Source organism: Leuresthes tenuis, unplaced genomic scaffold, assembly GCF_036924035.1.
Source record: "Leuresthes tenuis unplaced genomic scaffold, fLeuTen1.0.hap1 SCAF_18, whole genome shotgun sequence".
In the NCBI taxonomy this organism is placed as follows: domain Eukaryota; kingdom Metazoa; phylum Chordata; class Actinopteri; order Atheriniformes; family Atherinopsidae; genus Leuresthes; species Leuresthes tenuis.
Window position 1 is genome coordinate 7787323 of NW_027325372.1, and position 19870 is coordinate 7807192.

Sequence of the window (19870 nt, forward strand, 5' to 3'; positions counted from 1 at the left end):
TTTTGGAATATGAAAAATAAGACTATAACAGGTTAAAAGATAAACAAATGTGTCAGGCAAGACACTCTATAGCTATTTCATTTGAAAAAAAGTAGACTTCCAGGTTATGTAAGAAGCAATCAAAGAGACCAGAGTGTATAAAGTGACATGAACATAAAAGTGGTCGTAACAAAAAGCAACCACAGTTTTTGTAATTCACAGATTAAACAATATAAATAAATGTTTTGGAGAAAGGAGTTTTGTCTTTGTTTTGTGGTTTTTCTGTCTCAGTCATCTCAGATCAGCAAATGCTGACTTTAAATTGTACCGCAGGCATGACTATTACTGTTTGTAAACTAAAAATTTGAAAGCCACACATTCATGATCACATGAATCAGATGAGAAGATAAAAAAGTGCGTCTCAAGCTTCAGTGGTCAAACGAGCTCCAGAATGAGGGATCTTTGATCTTTTTATCACAGGTACACTGACGCACAAAAGAACCACTCAAAATCCATGAAATATGTAACAGCGTCAGTTTTACAGTGAATAGAGCAGACAATCCACCTCATGTTTCAACCATGGAGCGGAGAGATCTGATTGGGACAAGAAATTTAAAGGCTCAAATTTAAACACCCGCAACCTGTAGAAATGTTCATACACTAAGGTACGTTTTATTACCAAACAGCATCTGTGTAGGCAGATCTGATCAGAAAGGCAGTGCCGACACTGTTGGGGAGGAACACTTCAGCAACCTTAATTTTCCCAATCTACCCTGTACCTTAGAGCCTAAACCCCTTCAAAGAAGCCCCGGGCAGTTTATGCTCTAGGTGCTGTTGGTCAAATTGTGCCAACAGTCATCTTACTAACAGATAGCTGTTGCTGGGAGAGAAAGGAGATAACTGGAAAAGATGGCCTCGTAGAAGTAGAGAAGTTGCAGATTTTGTGTCCTGTTGGAGGTCCTGACGGCTGGGCTTCTCTTTGGTGGAAGACCACCAGATTTCTTAGGGGGTTGGGCTGTGCAAAAAACGACACTTAAAAAGAAGAGCAAGCTGTATATTGAGTTGTGGATCTTTGAGTGTAGAAGCACATGTGGTTAAATGCAGCTAAATGCAGGGGAACAGTGTTGGTTTAATACAATTTTATGTCATTCATATATATATATATATATATATATATATATTCTTCTCGATTTGTTCTTTCTTCAAAACATCCTCAACACGCGTGCCTAAAAAAAAAAAAAAAAAATTGCAGTGTGACCAATGGACTAAAAGCTTGTTTTTATAACCAGTTTAGCATGTAACAAGTAAGACAGAACATGATATTTTTCACATTCACAAGTGAGGGTGGGTCGTGGTCACAAAATTCAAAGGTCTGCCGACTTCGTTGTAGCAACTTCTTTCCCTGCTTGTTTTGCAGGCTGGACATTTCTGGTTGTCTGAACTCCTTTCTCAGATACAAGATATGTGGAATTAACAGCCTCATCAATCTTTAACAGCACTGACATTCAGACCCTCACACGGTGGTGATTTTTTCCACAACGTTCTTCTTGCCTCTGAAAGTGACAAATATTTGACATTATTGGAAGATCAATCAAGCGAGGTTTACCACTAGTCCTCATAACATCACAGTTTTCCAACAACATCCGATAATAATAATTCATATTAACAGGCAAAGCGCGTTGTGCTTGTGTAAAACAAGGACAGAAGTAGCTGAAAATATCCCTTTTCCACATGTTTAAGCTGACTGAACAGTCATTGTTATGCACATGAAGGTTTAACTGCAGAACTATAACAGCGTAGCTGTTATCAAAGGGCGCCTCATCCTCAGTCACTTTACAGGGCACTGTTTCTATCACGCTAACAAACACTCAAACTGTTGTGATGAATAAAAAAAGACTGAAAATATTTATATATAATTAGAGCAGAAGCGTCAGGAGCAAGTCAAGCACTTTTAAATAGTTTTTTCTCCTCATCTGCCTCAAACACTTTGAAGATATTTTCCCCCGAGTTTTTCAATAAGTAATAATCTTATTCAAATTCAAAACAAAAATGCTAATATTTTCAAGTTCTAATACATTAGCCATGGAGACTGGTAGCTATCTTGTTTCTGTGTTGGAAATTTCAATAAAGAACTTGCTCCTCATTAACTCAGAGGAGCAATTTCTTAGAGGAGTTACTGCCTCAAAATATACACTTCAGTCACGTTTCACATCAGTTTTACAATTTCATTCTTGACCCAGAGACTCAAAGTTGATCATTATGTACAACAAACTTCAGAGGATAATCACGTTCCTTTGTAGTAAGACTGGAGAGGTTTAAGATATCGGTTGCGTACGCCAGCATGCTGTGGCTAATATCTATTTAGAAAGTCTGCCGGTTTAAACTGTTCCACAGTGGTGTTACAAAACATACTTTTAAAAGAGAGCCAGCAGCTTGTCATCTCATATCACCTAAAGCCGAACAGTTTCTCTCTTGCGTGGAATCTCATGTGTTCCCAATGAGGAGGATTTGCTGTGAAAAGCAGTCATTCAGACAGTTTAGCTGAAAGGTTCTTGTCCTTCGTGACATCTCATGTGAGAAGTTAAATATATGGTTTTACTGAAGCCTTGACCACAGACTGAGCAGCTGAAAGCCTTTTCTCCGCTGTGAACTCGTGTGTGGTTGACAAAATCCTGTTTCCTCCTAAAAGCTGCCTCACAGACGGAGCAGCTGAAAGGTTTCTCACCCGTGTGGATTCTTGTGTGTTCCACAAAAGCATTTTTCCATTTAAAAGTTGCCTCACAGAAGGAGCAGGTGTAGGGTTTTTCTCCTGTGTGACTTCTCATGTGACGGCTCAGACCTACACTGTGTCTGTAGGTTTGGCCGCAGACGGAGCAGCTGAAAGGCTTCTCTCCTGTGTGGGTTCTCGAGTGTTGCACTAAAGTGTATTTCCTTTTAAAAGTTGCACTACAGACAGAGCAGCTGAAAGGTCTTTCTCCCGTGTGGATTCTTGTGTGTTCCACACAAGCGTTTTTCCACGTAAAGGCTGCATTACAGACGGAGCAGCTGTAAGGTTTTTCTCCTGTGTGAATTCTCTTGTGTCCCAACAGACGTCCCCTGCGGCTGAATGTTTTACCACAATCACTGCAGACGTGTAATTTCTTACCAGCGTCGCATTTTATGTTACCAGAGTTTGAACCTGTCTGAGGTCCACTGCTCTCCGCCCAGTTTCCATCGCTGACGTCCGTCTCTGAAGACTCTGCAACTCTGTCTTCGACATCTAATACTAAATACTGGTCTGGATCTCCCACAGAGTCTCTGTTCTCCTCAGTCTGGCTGTGATGAAGCTCTGAGGACTGAGGTTTCTCTTCATCATCTTCACTCTTCACAGGGACGGGGCTGAATGTGAACTTGATGATATCAGCTTCTTCTTGTTCCTTTCTAATATGTGGGGGTTTTAGGTCCTGGTCCAGACTGGGACTCCAGTTCTGCTGCTCGAGAGGAAACTCCTCTTTGATCACCAACAGCTGCTGAACATCTGCAGGAGACAGAAACACGGACACATAATGGAAGCAGTTTACTCTAAGTAAGTCATCAGGAAAACACATATTTTTCATTCATTCAACTGTTCATAACTGCAAACTTAGTTTTAAAGGGTCGTGTTTCAGTCACTTTGGCTACATTCACAGTCCAGGCAAAAGTGGTTCAAATCTTACTTTTTGGAGCATTTCTGACCCATATCAGATTTTTTATATGTAATTGCCATTCGTTACAGTCAAGATTTTACATAAACTCAAAACAAAAATGTGCAGTTCCACTAATCAAAGATGCCATTTATGTGCGCTATCAACAAATTAGAAGCAAAAAGTAGAAAAGGTAGCTCTTCAAGAGTGTAAACCTGTGTTATTATTTGGAAGTGTAAGTAGTTTTAAATTGAATTGTTATCAGGAAATTAGTTGTAGAGTTTCACAAAGTGTTATCCAGCGGCCCGGCAATATTTTCTTAGGTTTGTTTCAGGTACTTCAGCCTCTACGAAATATTTATGGCTTGTTATTTCATGCTTCAGACTGAATATTCCCAAATTTATAACAAATTAAGTCGACCTTTTTCTGTCCTGTGACTATTTCAAGCTGGAAAATGGGGTACCTAGAAACACGTAAATACTCTGCATTTATCTTGTGGTTAATGAGACAGGGTTTTCCCTAAAAACAACTTGCTGAAATGTATACTTAATATGAATGAAACCATTGTTAAAAAAAAGCACAAACAGTTACCATAACTATCCGCTGATACGTCTGCGGCACTTGGCGTCTGCTTTTCCAACCGTACCAGCTTCTGGACTTCAGACATTTTTAACACTGCTTTTACAGCAGCTACTTTTGCTCTCTCACTTCAGTACAGCCTGGTCTCCATCAAACTGTCGCTCTGACTCGATGTGCTGCTCCGTCAGTCCACCTCCGGCTCACAGGCTAAGCTAAAGTAGCTTTGGAGCTGCTTGGAGCCGAGTCAGGAAAATAAATTCAGAAACACGATGAGATGTACCAAGTCCACCCAGACATCTTGATCGGATACAGCTGCTCTGAGGACTCATTCAGTTTGGAGGTTGAGCACTAAAAGAGAAACGCAGAACTGTTTTCGTAGCAGCTGCTGCTACAAGGAAATCACTTCCGGTTGGCCGGCAGGTGATACTTCTTATTGGCCTTCAAAATTAAAGCTTAAAAACACGACCATAATTCCTGACGCTTTCGATGCACAATAGTTTATGGAAATTACTCGAATATTAATCACCATTGTTATCATTATTAATATTATCGTTATTATTAGTAGCATTAGCGTTATTAGGATTAGTAATATTAGCATTTAGCCGAGGTTCTATTATAAGAATAAAAATTCATGATAAGACCATTTACAGGTGCAACTTTCCCATTTTTATCCCATTTTATACTTTCATGCCCCTGCTGTAATTCTGAAGAACTTAGATGCTGTTTATTTCTTCTCACTAAGCTTTATTGCTAACCTTAAAGAAACAATCAGCATTGTGAGCTGTATGCTCAGTAAGTTGTACCACTAGACACTAACAGACCCCTTCTGTTTTTCCTTCGCTTTTGTCTTTTAACATGGCCTCTTATCAAACAGACTCAAATTATTGGACTATGTTGCAAGGTCGACTTAACTGACTCTGATTTCCATTATTATTCACTGTGCACCTGCAAACTGGAATTTGTTAGTAAAGATTCTCAGTTATTCAGATTATGGTAATCCTAGATGCTTCAAAAGAAGGCAACTCTATGTATTTTCTTGGTCTAGTTGCCTTCTATTAAAGTATCTGTAACTGGAATAATATGTAGGGTAATCTAAAGTCTACTTAATTGGACCACCATCTTTGTCCCAGTATACATGCATGGGAGGGGGGAGTGAGTGACTCTTCTAAATATGTCTGACACTGAAATGCTGTGGACTATATTAGTAAAGGTTTGAGATATTCTGCCTCTTCTAACTTTATGAGTGATCACCGTACATGGAAGTTTAGCCAAAGTCACTGTACAGATGTTTTTAAGTTACCTGAATGAGGATTTTTATCTGATGATGCTGCGATTATAAAATCAGGCTGTTGTCTGACAAAAGAAAAAGAATAATATCTGAACGAGAGTAGCTTTATTGGGAAGTCACCTGTATTAATAAACACCTACACTTTTAGAAAAAGATACAAAAATGCATTTACAGAGTCTAACTGAGCATATACATGCAGTGAGTGATTTGATCCCCGACCACATTTATCTGGTGTTGTCAGCCTGGTTTTGAGAAGCTCAACTTTTTATGATTTCAGTCAGACATGTTTACATGCAATTTGAAAGTCTGGTTTTGGTCGGATACTTTTTTTCTTCTCGTGTCATGTGAATGTAGTTAATGGCCCACAAACTCACCTCCAGGATCTCTGATCTGAGTCAGAGCAACTAAACCAAGGAAAGTGAAGTGAGTGCTTCTGTGGAGGACAGAAACTGCCGTATCCAAGAATAAATCGAGGGCACTATAAATGAATTTACCAATAAATGCTAATAAAAAGTTTCTGATATTTGGTAATCGTTGTTTTCCGTTTTTATTTACATTTTACACAATGTCTCAACTTCTTGGGAATTTGCCTTTATTTGGACGTTTCAACTGATTCACTGAATTATTTCTGTAATTAGGTTTGAGTATGGCAGTTCCAGTCCTCCATATGCTGCGTCAGGTGAAAAATGATGTTGTGAGATGTTCCACCCAGGTTGTTCTCTCTTTTCTGTATGCTGCTGTTATCAATTTTAAAATGAGTATATATTTTTCAAAGGGCAATATTTCGGTTGTAACATTCAATAGATTGTCTTTTTCAATGTTTATTTGAATGACCATATTTGCTTAAAAGATCCCACGGAGTTGTAAATAACTGCATTCTGTTTCCATGTTTTATACAGGGTTGTATGTGATCAGGTGGATCCATTTATGGAATGACTGTCTGGAATGTGCACCTCATCTCATTCTGTAGAGTCAAATTTTACTCCTAAAAAGGGCAGATGTCAGGGGATATCTTTGTGTCCATTGGTAACAGCAGTTTCCAAACAAAAGCGGCAAATTCAGGTTATCTCACTGCAGCACTGCTGATCTGCTGTGACCCCTGAGAGCTGAGTGATCTTTTTGTTGCAGCTGTACGGTTTTTCTCCAGCGTGGACTCTAACATGTTCCTTTAAACTGTTTCTGCTTTTAAAGGATAGCTTACAGATAGAACAGCTAAATGGTCTTTCGCCAGTGTGGGACCTCATGTGGCACTCTAAACCATCTTTCTTTCTAAAAGCTGCTTTACAGATGGAGCATCTAAAGGTGTTTTTGATGCTATGGTTTTCTGTATGATACTCAAAGTCCTGCCTCCTCCTAAAAGCAACCCCACATATGGAGCAGCTGAAGGGTTTTTCCTCTGTGTGGATCTTCATGTGTTGCACTAAACTGTTTCTCTTCCTGAAAGCCGCGGTGCAAACATAGCAGCTGAAAGGTTTTTCTCCCGTGTGGATTCTCGTGTGTTCTGCAAAAGCATTACTCCACTTAAAGGTGGCCTTACAGACTGAGCAGTTGTAGGGTTTTTCTCCGGTGTGACATCTCATGTGACGAGTTACACCTTCCCTCCTGGTGAAGCCTCGGTGACAGACCGAGCAGCTGAAGGGCTTCTCTCCTGTGTGAATTCTCATGTGTTGAACTAAGTTGTGTTTTGATCTGAAAGCTGCTTTGCAAACAGAGCAGCTGAAGCATTTTTCTTTGGTGTGGATTCTCATGTGCTTCACTAAATTGGTTTTGAACTTAAAAGCCGCCTGACAAACCGAGCAAGTGAAAGGATTCTCTCCTGTGTGGGTTCTCATGTGCAGCACCAGATTATGTTTGGATCTAAAATCCGCCTTACAAACAGAGCAGCTGTAGGTTTTTCGAATGTGGACTTTTGTATGTTCCATCAGATCCTGTTTCCATGTGAACGCCTCTTTGCAGATGGAGCAGCTGTACGGTTTTCCATCAGCGTGACATCTCATGTGACGGGTTAAATTCTTTTTTCTGCTGAAGCTTTGACCACAGACGGAGCAACCGAACGGTTTCTCTCCAGTGTGGATTCTCATGTGCTGCACAAAGGAGTGTTTGCGAGTGAAAGCCGCCTCGCAGACGGAGCAGCTGAAACGCTTCTCTCCTGTGTGAACAGTCATGTGTTGCACTAAATTGTGTTTTGATATGAAATCTTCCTTACAAACAGAGCAACTGAAAGTTTCTGTTGTGTGGATTTTCGTGTGTTCGACCAGATCCTGTTTCCAGGTAAAGGACTCATTGCAGACAGGGCAGCTGTACGGTTTCCCTCCAGTGTGACACCGCATGTGGCGGGTTAAACCTTCTCTCCGCCTGAAGCTTCGACCGCAGACGGAGCAGCTGAAGGGTTTCTCTCCCGTGTGGATTCTCATGTGCTGCACAAAAGAGTGTTTCCATGGAAAAGCTGCCTCGCAGACAGAGCAAGTGAAAGGTTTTTCCCCCGTGTGAACTCTCCTATGTTTTAAAAGGCGTGACCTGTACTCAAATGATTTATCACATTCAGTGCATTTGTGTAACTTTGCATCAGAGTTGCGTTTCATGTCGCCTGTAGTGACTTTACTATTTTTTATTTTTAAACCTGACCGAGGTCCACTGCTCTCCTCCCAGTTTCCGTCGCTGACGTCCGTCTCTGAAGACTCAGAAGTCTTGTCTTCAGTATCTGACTGTAAACACTGATCTGGTTCTGGTTCTTCCCCAGAGTCTCCATTTCCCACAATCTCTCTGTGATGAAACTTTGAGGACTGAGGTTTCTCCTCATCGTCTTCACTCTTCACAGGGACGGGGCTGATTGAGCACTCTGTTATATCAGCCTCCTCCTGTTCCTCTTTAATGTGTGGGGGCTTCAGGTCCTCCTGGTCCAGATCGGTACTGAAGTTCTGCTGCCCAGGAGGAAGCTCCTCTTTGATTACCAACAGCTGCTGAACATCTGCAGGAAACAGAAACACATTTTATGGAAGCAGTTTACACCATTTAAGTCATCAGAGTCCTACATTTGAACCAATATTGCAGTTCTAAATATCAGTCAACATCAAGAAAGTAGCAGAGAGATGTATTCATTGTTGCCTTCATATTATACTTCTCTTAACTGTTATATGTGAAATACAACTTTTTAGGTACTTAATTTGGTATTTCCAGGTCCTTCCCCACACAGTATAATAACAGCTGCTCAAATGTGTCTCAGTGTCTATGTGGATTGTCCACTGGTGCAAAATCGGAGGACACAGACATATATTTACAATGGAAATCAATGTTACTGCTGGTTATCAGATTGGTGCTGTTGAAAACACACGCAGATCGAGCTACGTCAAGAACAAAATACAGATGTAAATGTTTGTTGAATCTTGTGGTTTTATTTTCATAATAAAGTGAAAACAATTACAAAATAAGAGCCTCTTCTTTGCCCTAAATTGTGAAAGCTATCACAAGTTAATGAATTATATTCGTTCAAGTCATTGCCTATCTTGTTAAAAGGTTAAACGTCTGCCTCTACAAGCCCACATTTAACCATAAGTGGTTAATACAAAGCAACTTATAATTGTTGGAGCAGAACAATTTCCAGTGCATTCAATCCCTGGTCTTTATTACCAGAGCTCAAAAAATGAGATTACATTTATTTTCTCTGTGTGTTATATCTTTGACATGTTCAAATGATAAGTTCAGGCAAAATAGAGGCAAAAGCCTATTAGCATCATAGTTCATGGTGACAGAAAACTTCGGCCGTGGTGATTATAAAATGATAAGTAGATGATTAAAACAAAGAAAGAAGAACATGGTTACCACCAAGTTTAGAGATCAGCTGCTCTCCAGCCTGACTGCCTGGCTCTTCCTCCACAGTTTGCTGTTTTTTCTCCAATCCTCTCAGCATCTGGGCTTCAGACATTTTCATACAATTACAGCAGCAAACTGCTCTCCACAAATTTCGTCATGAAATCAGCCTTTTCTCCCTTAAAATGTCGCTTTGGTTCGATGTGTTCATCAGCTCCATTCTTTCTGTTTCCAGCTAGCCTGCTAAGCTAACGTTAATAGCTTTGTAGCCTTTAAAAGCTTTTTTTCAGCAAACCAGACTTTCATTAACAGTTAATAATACAAACTCCATTGTGGCGATTCTATGTGATACACGGGTTCTGAGGACTCGCACAACAAAGACATAATACACTATGAAAGAAGGATGTTTGACTCTGCAACTCTGCTGCTGCTGCTGCTGCCAGGAGAAAACTACTTCCGGTAGAAGCGAGCTCTAATAGGCCTTCAAATTAAGAGCCCCAGGACTGTACAGAAACAACCTGACCAAAGAAAAAGTCATCATGTAGATTTAACTTCGCAAATAAGTCAGAGCCTCCCTGTAGTAATTAAGTAATGTTGGAGAATATGCTACCCTGTTTCAGAAGGGTCAAATGTCTGCATCAAGCAATAAAAAACATAACAACTAAGGTCATGGCTGAAGCTACTAAAACTGAGTTGAGGACTGTCCGGCATGTTAAAATCTTCAAGAATAGTCTTTGAGGAAAAAATGTGGTAGGAATAAAATCTTCAGTTATCATTATTGTAAATCCAAATCAAAGAAAATCAACAACAGAACACACAACAGTGTTTAATAGTGAAAAAATAAGCATTTCCTCACACACATTGTGAAGAAAACAGCTTTGTGGCGATCTAAAACTCTGAAGCATATGCTTTCCTTTTTCTCTTCTTCCCTGTAAAAAAAAGTGCCGGATCAAATAATGGTAAATAAAAAAATGGAGATGGAAAGTTACTTTTCTTTATTCAATAACACTATCTGCCTTTCAAAAAAACTCCTTTCTGCACTGTCAGTAAACATGCCGAGCATCTTCAGTCAGGTTTTTAACAGAACTGCTTTAAAACGCAAAATACAAACAATTTAGACAACATCCTACACTGCATGTTCCTTCTGTGGTGGAAACTTCCAGAAAAGAGACACTTTGTAATGATCACATTGCACAAAATCATTTTACACTTATTACACTGAGCACAGTCCTTGCTAATCTGACTCAAGACCGGCTTCAATATTTGTTTAGTAAGCACACTGTATTTATAAAGCTGTAGAAAGATCACACTCATGGTATCATCTTGGTAAAGATGGAATAATTGTCTCATCTGCTGCTCAAACAGTTCCACGCCGCTGCTATAAAACAGCGCAGGGATGCAGGGATCAGAGCTGCAGCAGCTTATTGGCTCCATTTCAAGCATCATCAGAACATCCAAATTCAGATAAAGAACAGAGCAAAGTGGTTCCTGTGCTCCAGTTAGTGTTCTTCCAAATGTAATGAGGCACGTTTTCAGAGGAGGCATTTGGGTGCGCGGGGGTAAACCGGGATTAGATTACCTGCAAATCAAACTTGTTGGAATATTAGTAACTTTAACTCCCTATTCTTGGTGTAAAGGTGGAGATGAAAAAGCAAAACGGAGAAAGAACGAGGAGGGGTCACAATTATCGACATAAAAAAATGCCCTAATTGGCCGTTAATTTAAAAGATGCAAAGCTTAGCAATGAGCTGTGAACGACCAGATGACAAAGATTTTATTTGTGTGCACAGATCGCATGTGGTGTTTACAACTAAGTTTATTAACCACAACTATAGTTTTACAGATTGATCTTTTTTAAGATAAACATACATAAAATCTATTCATGGGAGAGTGAAACGGATATTGGCCCTAAATTAACCATATTCTACATTTAATGACTCCATATCTGTATGATTTAAATGTTTCATTATGATCGTATCATTATGAGTTGTATTTGCAGCAGCCACAGCTTTACTTTGTTGTAATAACACATATCTGATGTTTGGGAAGGTTGGATGAGCCAACTGCTAATGAGGGGGCTCTATAAAAAATGATTGCCCAGAGCGTTGATGTAGCTGTCAGTCCAGCCTTTGTGTCTTTTAGTTGTTGTGGTATCTTGTGTGCCTGCTCAAGTCACGTTTCCTTGTAAAAGCTGCCTCACAGACAGAGCAGCTGTAAGGTTTTTCTCCTGTATGGATTCTTTTGTGCTCCACAAAAGGATTGCTCCACTTAAAAGTGGCCTTACAGATGGAGCAGGTGTAAGGTTTTTCTCCCGTGTGGCATCTTGTGTGACACTTAAGACTTTCTCTGTATTTGAAATGTTGGCCACAGACGGAGCAGCTGAAGGGTTTCTCTCCTGTGTGGATTCTCATGTGCTGCACCAGGGAATGTTTCCAGGAAAAAGTTGCCTTACAGACGGAGCAGCTGAAAAGGTTTTCTGCCATGTGGAGTCTTGTGTGTTTCACCAAAGCATTTCTCCATTTGAAAGTCGCTTTGCAGATGGAGCAAGTATAAGGCTTTTCTCCTGTGTGACATCTTTTGTGACTATTTAGACTTTCTTTATGTCTGAAACGTCGACCGCAAACAGAGCAGCTGAAAGGCTGCTCGCCTGTGTGGATTCTCATGTGTTGGACAAAGGAGTGTTTCCATGTGAAAGACGCCTTACAGACGGAGCAGCTGAAAGGTTTCTCCCCTGTGTGGATTTTCTTGTGTCTTAGCAGACATGGCCTGCGGGTGAATGTTTTACCACATTCAGAACAGCTGTATAACTTATCAGGGTCATCATCTGCAGGGACATCAGTTTCTTTTATGGAGTTTAAACCTGACTGAGGTCCACTGCTCTTCTCCCAGTTTCCATCACTAACGTCTGTCTCTGAAGACTCTGAAGCTTTGTCTTCAGCATCTGACTGTAAACACTGGTCTGGATCTCCCACAGAGTCTCTGTTCTCCTCAGTCTGGCTGTGATGAAGCTCCGAGGACTGCCTTTCCTCTTCATCATCTTCACTCTTCACAGGGACAGGGCTGAATGTGAACGCTGTGATATCAGCTTCCTCCTCTTCCTTCTTAATCTGTGGAGGTTTTACGTCCTCCTGGTCCAGACTGGGACACCAGCTCTGCTGCTCAGGAGGAAACTCCTCTTTGATCACCAACAGCTGCTGAACATCTGCAGGAGACAGAAATGTTATAGAATAGTTTGAGTGGCAACATTGAAGTCATAACAGACACAACATAGTCCTACAGTTTTAACAGTGTTGTCGTTATAAAATCATTGACTGCTTTTCAGTTGGAGTCATAAGAACAACTTTACTGGGAGAGCAGCAGAGACTTGTATTCATTGTTGATTCATTACCTTCTCGTGAGTCTTTTCAAAGACTGAAAAACTATTAAAACTATTACTTATGCTCGAAACTGACCCATATCTCATGGCTCCTGAGGGTTATCCCGATGTCAGTCAAAGGATAACTCCCACAAACCTTCCACTAAATAAGATGGAAATACTTATTTAGTCTTTCACTTATATATTACCAGTTAAAACTTTAGACCAACTGAAACTAAATTTATTTAAAGGGGTGTTAAACTTTTGACTGGTGCTGTGGCGGATGCTAACATATGTTTTGCTTGAATCGGCAACGAAGACCATGCTTTGGAGAAGTTTTAATAAAACAGTGACGTAGTTTCACCAGCAGGGGGAGCCATAACTCTACAGTTTACACATTCAAGAAGCTGAAGACACAAGATGTGTGGAGGCCCGCTCCCTTTACAGGGAGGTCCTAAATACTTGACTTGAAAACAATGGCCTCTGCCATCTTTTCCTTTTTGTTTAATCCCTTTCAGTGCATGAATTATAGAACTAATCTATGTTGATGATGCTTATCTCTGACTTATCCTCTATAAAAGAGCATTACCTCGTACATCAAAGTGACCAGTGGCAACATGCAGATATGGAAGAGCTGCCTGTAGGACTCCTGTTGAATTTCTACACTTATTCAGTGGCATCTACGCTTAGAAAACACGTCCAAAAAGTCACCTTACAAACCACATATTTTCCTAAGAATAAGAAATCTGATTTATTGCAAATATTTAAGGTGGCCTCAGAGGTCTTTATCAGTGGTAGAAAAGCCTTGTTCTCCAGATTAGGCCCTGAATTTAACTTTAGTTTTAATTTAACTTTTCTTTTTTTTTTTCTCAAAGGTATATCCAGACTGATCCAAATCTCCATTTCATCCATAACAAATATGATCATTTTTTTCTGTAGGTTAAATTGTTATATTGCACTTATAATATTTGTCTTAATTCAGTAGCTGCATTGCTTTGTTTATTCTGATGCTGTAGAGGAATTTTTTGTCAAAGTTTGGTGTTTTGGGGTAAATTTTCAAAGCATCATAAAACAATTATGTAAATCGTTAATATCTGCAGTAGACTACAGGATGGGTTTGTTGGCAAATCGGGACGACATAGAAAGCATACCGCTTATAATTCCCTCTGATTCACCAACTAAAAGGACGGTTTCCATCATAACACATCGACTTCTTTGATCAACAGGTTTGTGAATGTAACTTTGGCCCAAGTTGTTATTTATTAAACTAAAATCAATGGTGGATCAACATTGTGGTTAAATTTGGCGATTAAAATGCCAAAATTAAATCAAATCACTCTAAATGTAATACACAGACTTATCTTGTAATTTATTGTTGGCTTTTTATATAGCTTGTTATATCTTCATTTGTAAGTCGCTTTGGATAAAAGCGTCTGCTAAATACATAAACATAAACATCTTTACAATAACCACGTGAGTTATTGATTTTCTGCCATTCAGGCGCTTTAAAAATCCAGCGTTGCGACACATCCAGTATAAACCTTTAAATGACGTCACATTGTCTGACGTCAACTGTCAACATCCTGCCTGACAACATTTAAATGTTGTTTCAGGCGTATTTTGCTGTCTGGGATGCCATCAGGACAGGAATAAGTTAAAAGTTTTTTATTTCAGATGACTTAATCCAGAGCAGGTATGGGTTCAGCATCAGTTACCGTGGTGATGCAGCTGTTCAAAACAGAACCATCTTCATGACAGTGAAAACTCTATATACTTTAGATTCAACATAGCTCACTAAGCCAGTAATTTCACTTTGTAGCACACCCCTTTGGTCTTTATAAAATGCTTGGAAATTGTTCAAACATAAAGAACGTGGTTACCACCCAGATGAGAGAACAGCTGCTCTCCAGTCTGACTGCCTGGTTCTTCCTCCGCAGTCAGCTGTCTTTTCTTCAATCCTCTAAGCATCTGGACTTCAGCCATTTTCACTCATTCCCCCTCAAATCCCATCATAAATACGTCTGCTCTCCATCAGACTGTCGCTCTGGCTCGACGCGCTGATCAGCTCCATCCTGCCTGCTTGCTACTGGCTAGCTAACGTTATTAGCTTTGCAGCCCTTTATTCAGCAGAACAAACTGTCATAAATAAAGTTGACACAAAGTCCATTCGGGAACTTTTACACGATTCATCTGCCCTTGAGACTCACTCGGTTGTTAGATTACACGCAAAATGACTCTTTAAATGTCTGTCACTACAACAACAAAAAAATAACTTCCGTTATCAGAGGGTTCTTTCGGCCTTCAAAATAAGAGCTCAAAAACTGAACAGAAACTGCATGTTTCAGATCGACCACGTTACATCTTTTTTAAACAAAAACATTTATATGAGAACACTACCACACATTGCTTAAGACGGAAATGTTTTGTATAAAAATGAAAATTAAATTAGATTTTGTTTTTTTATTATATAGCACAAAATGCCAATAAATGTCCCTCTTAATGTAGTTCACAGATACAATCCAATTATAAGCCAGGTCATTGTAATTATAACCCAAATTAGCCCTATTCATATAATGCCAATTCACAAAAGTTGTTTACTAAGGAATCAGTTGTTTCTTGGTTGTAGTGTATGAGATGGAAGAACAACATACCTCCCTCTATGTAAATAGTTTTAATTTAACTTCATTTTTCAGTTGAGTCTCACAACAGCCTCTCCTCTTTTTCCTTCTTAAAATCCAGTGTATTTCATTAGCTAGCGGGTATAAACTTTTTCATATCAGAGTAAAAACCTTTGTGCAGATCATGAAAGGACACACTCCCTTTTATTCAAAGTCTTATCTTTATTTTCCGACACTCTCCTCTGCTGCCAGGACTGTGCTGTTATCACACAACAAAATAAGCCACATCGAGGGTTTGGGGATGCAGCAGCTTTTCATTTCCCATCAGTTTATTTATAGCATCATTATGCTGACTCAACAGAAAATGCTCATTCACACACAGACCGCCCTGGTTCCATTACTGTCCATTAAAAACAGCTTTTCGTGTTGTTCAACAACAAAATGAATACATGAATAATTAAATAAATAAATAAATACAGGAATAAATAATCTTTCCTTTCTTAAAGGGTTATTATAAGAGCTCATCGGGGTATTTATCTTAATAAAAATAACGATTGTGTATAACCATAAACTGTGATACAGTGAACCAGTCGTACATAGCGAGCAGTTTCCACCCAGATGGCGCTCACATTCGGCCTGACTCGCTGCAGCTGCCTGGGCAGCGCTGCTGATGTGCTTTGGCGCCGGACATCCGAGTGAACTTTTTGTTGCAGGTGCTGCAGCTGAAGAGCTTCTCTCCAGTGTGCGTCCTCATGTGTATCTCTAAAGTGTACTTCCTCTTAAAAGCTGCTTTACAGACGGAGCAGCTGAAAGGTCTCTCACCTCTGTGACATCTCATATGACAAGTGACATACGCAACCTTACTGAAGCTTCGGCCGCAGACTGAACAGCTGAAAGGTTTTTCGCCGCTGTGGATCCTCGTGTGTTCCACGAAATCCTGCTTCCTTCTGAACGCCGCTGTGCAAACGGAGCAGCTGAAAGGCTTCTCTCCTGTGTGGATTCTCGTGTGCTCCACGTAAGCATTTTTCCACTTGAAAGTGGCATCGCAGAAGGAGCAGCTGAACGGCTTCTCTCCTGTGTGACATCTCATGTGATGGGTCACACATTCTCTCCTTTTGAAGCCTCGTCCACAGATGGAGCAGCTGAAAGGCTTCTCGTCACTGTGGATTTTTGTGTGCTGTATTAAAACTCGTTTTGTTTTAAACGACGCCTGACAGACGGAGCAGCTGAACGGCAGTTCTGCTGTGTGGATTCTCTTGTGTCTCAACAGATTTGCCCTGCGGCTGAATGTTTTAAAGCATTCGGTGCAGCTGTAAAGCTTCTTCCCACTCTCACATCGATCACCAGCTGCAACTTCGCAGTTTTTTACAGATTTTAAACCTGACTGAGGCTCATTACTCTCCTCCCAGTTTCCGTCACTCACGTCCGTCTTTGAAGACTGTGAAGTCTTGTCTTCTGTATCTGATTCTGAGCATTGATCTGGATCCGATTCTGGTTCTCCCAAAGACACTCTGTTCACCTCAGTCTGGCTGTGATGAAGCTCTGAGGACTGGGGTTTCTCTTCCTCATCTTCACTTTTCACAATGACAGGAATGAATGTGAACCCTGTGATATCGGCCTCCTCCTCTTCCTCTTTAATGTGAGAAAGCTCTAGGTCCTCCTCGTCCAGACTGGGACTTAAGTTCTGCTGCTCAGGAGGAAACTCATCTTTGACCACCAACATCTGCTTGACGTCTGCAGGAAACAGAAACACAGACATTAGCACTGAAGTTACCAATAACATCCATCATAATCACCTTCACAGTTTTAAAGATTAAGATGTTAATTTTTTCCATTTCCTTATGAAAACGCCATCAAATATGACTAATGTCGTGTCACCTTCATGACCATAGTCACCTGTAACAACATGCTGCCTGTAGAATTATCAGTATTTAATATTACCGCGGTCATTCATTTGTCTGCCTGGTGTTAAAAACACACCCGGAACAAGTCGCCTCAATGACAAAACATTTTCCAGAGACACAGTGATGCAGTTTTCTCACAGATATTTGGTGTAACTTTGAAGTGGAGCAGCACTCAGCAGTTGTAGTCATTTATGTGTCACATATAGAATTAGATGGGTTTATTCGTGTCCCCTGAAACTGTGGTGTGTCTGTTATGAAAGGTTAACAAAGGCTCATTGTTTGTAGGAACAGTTGCTTTTTATACTAACAAACCCTGATGTGCGACTCTACCATCAACCTTTCCAGATCAGGGGCCAAGTGCAGCAACAGTGTGTTGGTACAAATGATTTAGATTTAAACAAGACAAATATCTAAGCACACCCTGGTGAAAAATACACCAAGTATATTCAATTCAAGCATACTTGAGTGTGGTAATGATTAGTAAAGTTTTACTATTTTAGTGCATTTAAGTTGCAATTAAATTGTAGAAAAAAAATTTAAAGTATCTATAGTAGTTTTGTGTGCTGAAGTGGAACAACTACAAGTATTTTTTTAATTTTTCACCAGTGACAAACGTCTGGAAAATCTGGTAAAAATAAATAAATAAATAAAAAATGCATATGCACATTTCTAATTTAAGATGTCAAAATCTCGTTTTAGATTTTCTTAAATGTACACATTACTCATATTTAAACCGTACGTGAGAGTCAATTAATCTATGCCGGTTAACAGTAGTCATTAGTTTGAGGTTTAATGTCAATAAAAACAATAATCATGTTGGAGAACATGGATACCGCAAAGTTGAGACAGCAGCTGCGTCCCAGTTGGACTCTCAGGCGCTCTCAGCATCTGGAATTTGGACATTTCCACAGTCACAGCCGACAGTCATAGTCATATTCTCCACATAGTCCGCTGCGAACACAGTCCGTTTTCCATCATATTGTTGCTCTGACTCGATGTGTTGCTCAGCTCTCCGTCTCTGCTTCCAGCTAGCATGCTAAGCTAACGAGATTGACGTTGTTGCTAATATAAAACGAGTCGAAGAAGAAGAGAAAAACATTCTCTGACAACATGAACAACAAAATGCTCATTCAGGCATGTTGATAAGACACAACGAGGACGAACTGAGCATAGAAATGACACACTGAGAGGAGGAAGAGGCACTCTGTTTCCACATCTTCTGGTGCTAAGAGAAAAATTACTTCCGCTTGTGGTGCGCTCATTATTTTATGTCAGCCTTCAAAATAAGAGCTCAAACATACAATGATTTCATGCAGAATAGTCAATAATAATAAAAAGAATAAACAGAAAAAGAAACTTGATCTATTCGGATATTAGGTTTTATTGGAACGGAATAGTGTTTGACTTATTGAGGAAACATTTGCATTATATTTGCTTCATCTATGTGGTACTGTGCTCTAGTGTTGAGCCACCTCTTATTTCTTTATATTTTGCCTGCAATGAGCAAAACTTTAGAGAAATCCTTAAAAGTGGTCTCAAGCAATAGTTCCCCAGGCTTTCTAAAGGTCTTCCAAAATCTTAATTTGGATATTGGCTGCTTTAGCCATCATTCAATAGATACAGGATGTTCTCAAATAAATAATAATTCTTGATAATTATGATTTCAATAAAAAATTATATAAATATATATATTTGATATCAATATTTAAATCAACATTGGGTTTCTGTGTTTCTATAATAAGTGTGTGATAAATTCTACCTTAATAACATATGACTGCTGGAAATAGGAGTAAATCATCATCATAACCTGTAAACTAAAATATATTAAATATGTGTTACATATTGCCTATACACTGCAAGTATGGTCAAAAGTGTGTTGTTGCTTATATGACCAACAAATGCCGTGTATATTTGTTCAGAAACACTTTCCTGATGCTTCATCTCACAGGTGAATAACAAGCAACAGGCTAAAACTCAAGATGGCAACATGTGCACACAGTCTCTCCTTTTTATGTTGAAACTCATTCAGTCAGGTGTGCAGAGTACTACTATTCATAGTTCATATACTATTCGAGGATAGTAAACTGTCATTTCCTCGCTTCCCTGTATCTGGTATTGTCTCTAAATTGTGTGATGAAATTAAACACTTAGAACATTATATAACTGATGATAGGGACATTTCCAGATAGTGTCATTTCATGTATGCACAAATTAATATACTGATATGCAAATTTAGCATGTGCTCTGTACCAGACTATACTTTTCAAAGTATATTGCACCCCAATGTATACCGCCCCTTTGTACAGTATACAGAAACTTTATATATATAAAGATGGAATGAGGCTACTGCTAAGGTATGGAGGATCAGAGCAACCTTGCTTGTAATTATTTAACCCTCATCATGTTGTCCCACTATTTAACAGGTTAATGGGAGAATTAACTTTACAAGACCAAACTAAGAAAATGTACTAACCAGTGAGCAGCACAAGCCAAACGTTTGTTAGTGCCAGCAAACCCACTTGTTATGCTGTTCTCGTATGCCTTGACCTTTTTGTACATTTTTTTCCCTCTCTTGCTCGTATAGTTTTCTGTGGACCTGTGTGTGCGTATTTAGTAAACTAATAAAGTTAACGCTCGATACGGCACCAGAGTTTGAGTTTTATTTTGAAAACCACTAT

The 19870-nt window shown here is 39.6% G+C and overlaps 3 protein-coding genes across 4 annotated transcripts; all 3 read right to left on the reverse strand.

The window, feature by feature from the left end:
* Positions 1-1204: 1204 nt before the first annotated feature.
* On the reverse strand, positions 1205-4626 carry LOC140275225 (uncharacterized). Of its 2 annotated transcripts, none has more exons than XM_072370641.1 (2): positions 4233-4626; positions 1205-3496 (listed from the first exon to the last, which is right to left on the reverse strand). In XM_072370641.1, the coding sequence occupies exons 1-2, from the start codon at positions 4306-4308 to the stop codon at positions 2517-2519; spliced, it is 1056 nt and encodes a 351-aa protein (XP_072226742.1). In that variant the 5' UTR covers positions 4309-4626; the 3' UTR covers positions 1205-2516. The 2 variants fall into 2 exon arrangements, with proteins under 2 accessions (XP_072226742.1, XP_072226741.1); XM_072370640.1 differs by having other exon boundaries at positions 4227-4626.
* Positions 4627-5634: 1008 nt separating this feature from the next.
* LOC140275212 (uncharacterized) lies at positions 5635-9760 on the reverse strand. Its single transcript, XM_072370628.1, has 2 exons — positions 9328-9760; positions 5635-8476 (listed from the first exon to the last, which is right to left on the reverse strand). Exons 1-2 carry the CDS (start codon positions 9434-9436, stop codon positions 6567-6569), a joined length of 2019 nt encoding a protein of 672 aa, XP_072226729.1. The 5' UTR covers positions 9437-9760; the 3' UTR covers positions 5635-6566.
* Positions 9761-10231: 471 nt separating this feature from the next.
* On the reverse strand, positions 10232-18421 carry LOC140274696 (uncharacterized). Its single transcript, XM_072370067.1, has 4 exons — positions 18026-18421; positions 15925-17022; positions 14551-14643; positions 10232-12517 (listed from the first exon to the last, which is right to left on the reverse strand). Exons 1-4 carry the CDS (start codon positions 18093-18095, stop codon positions 11454-11456), a joined length of 2325 nt encoding a protein of 774 aa, XP_072226168.1. The 5' UTR covers positions 18096-18421; the 3' UTR covers positions 10232-11453.
* Between the last annotated feature and the right edge of the window lie 1449 nt (positions 18422-19870).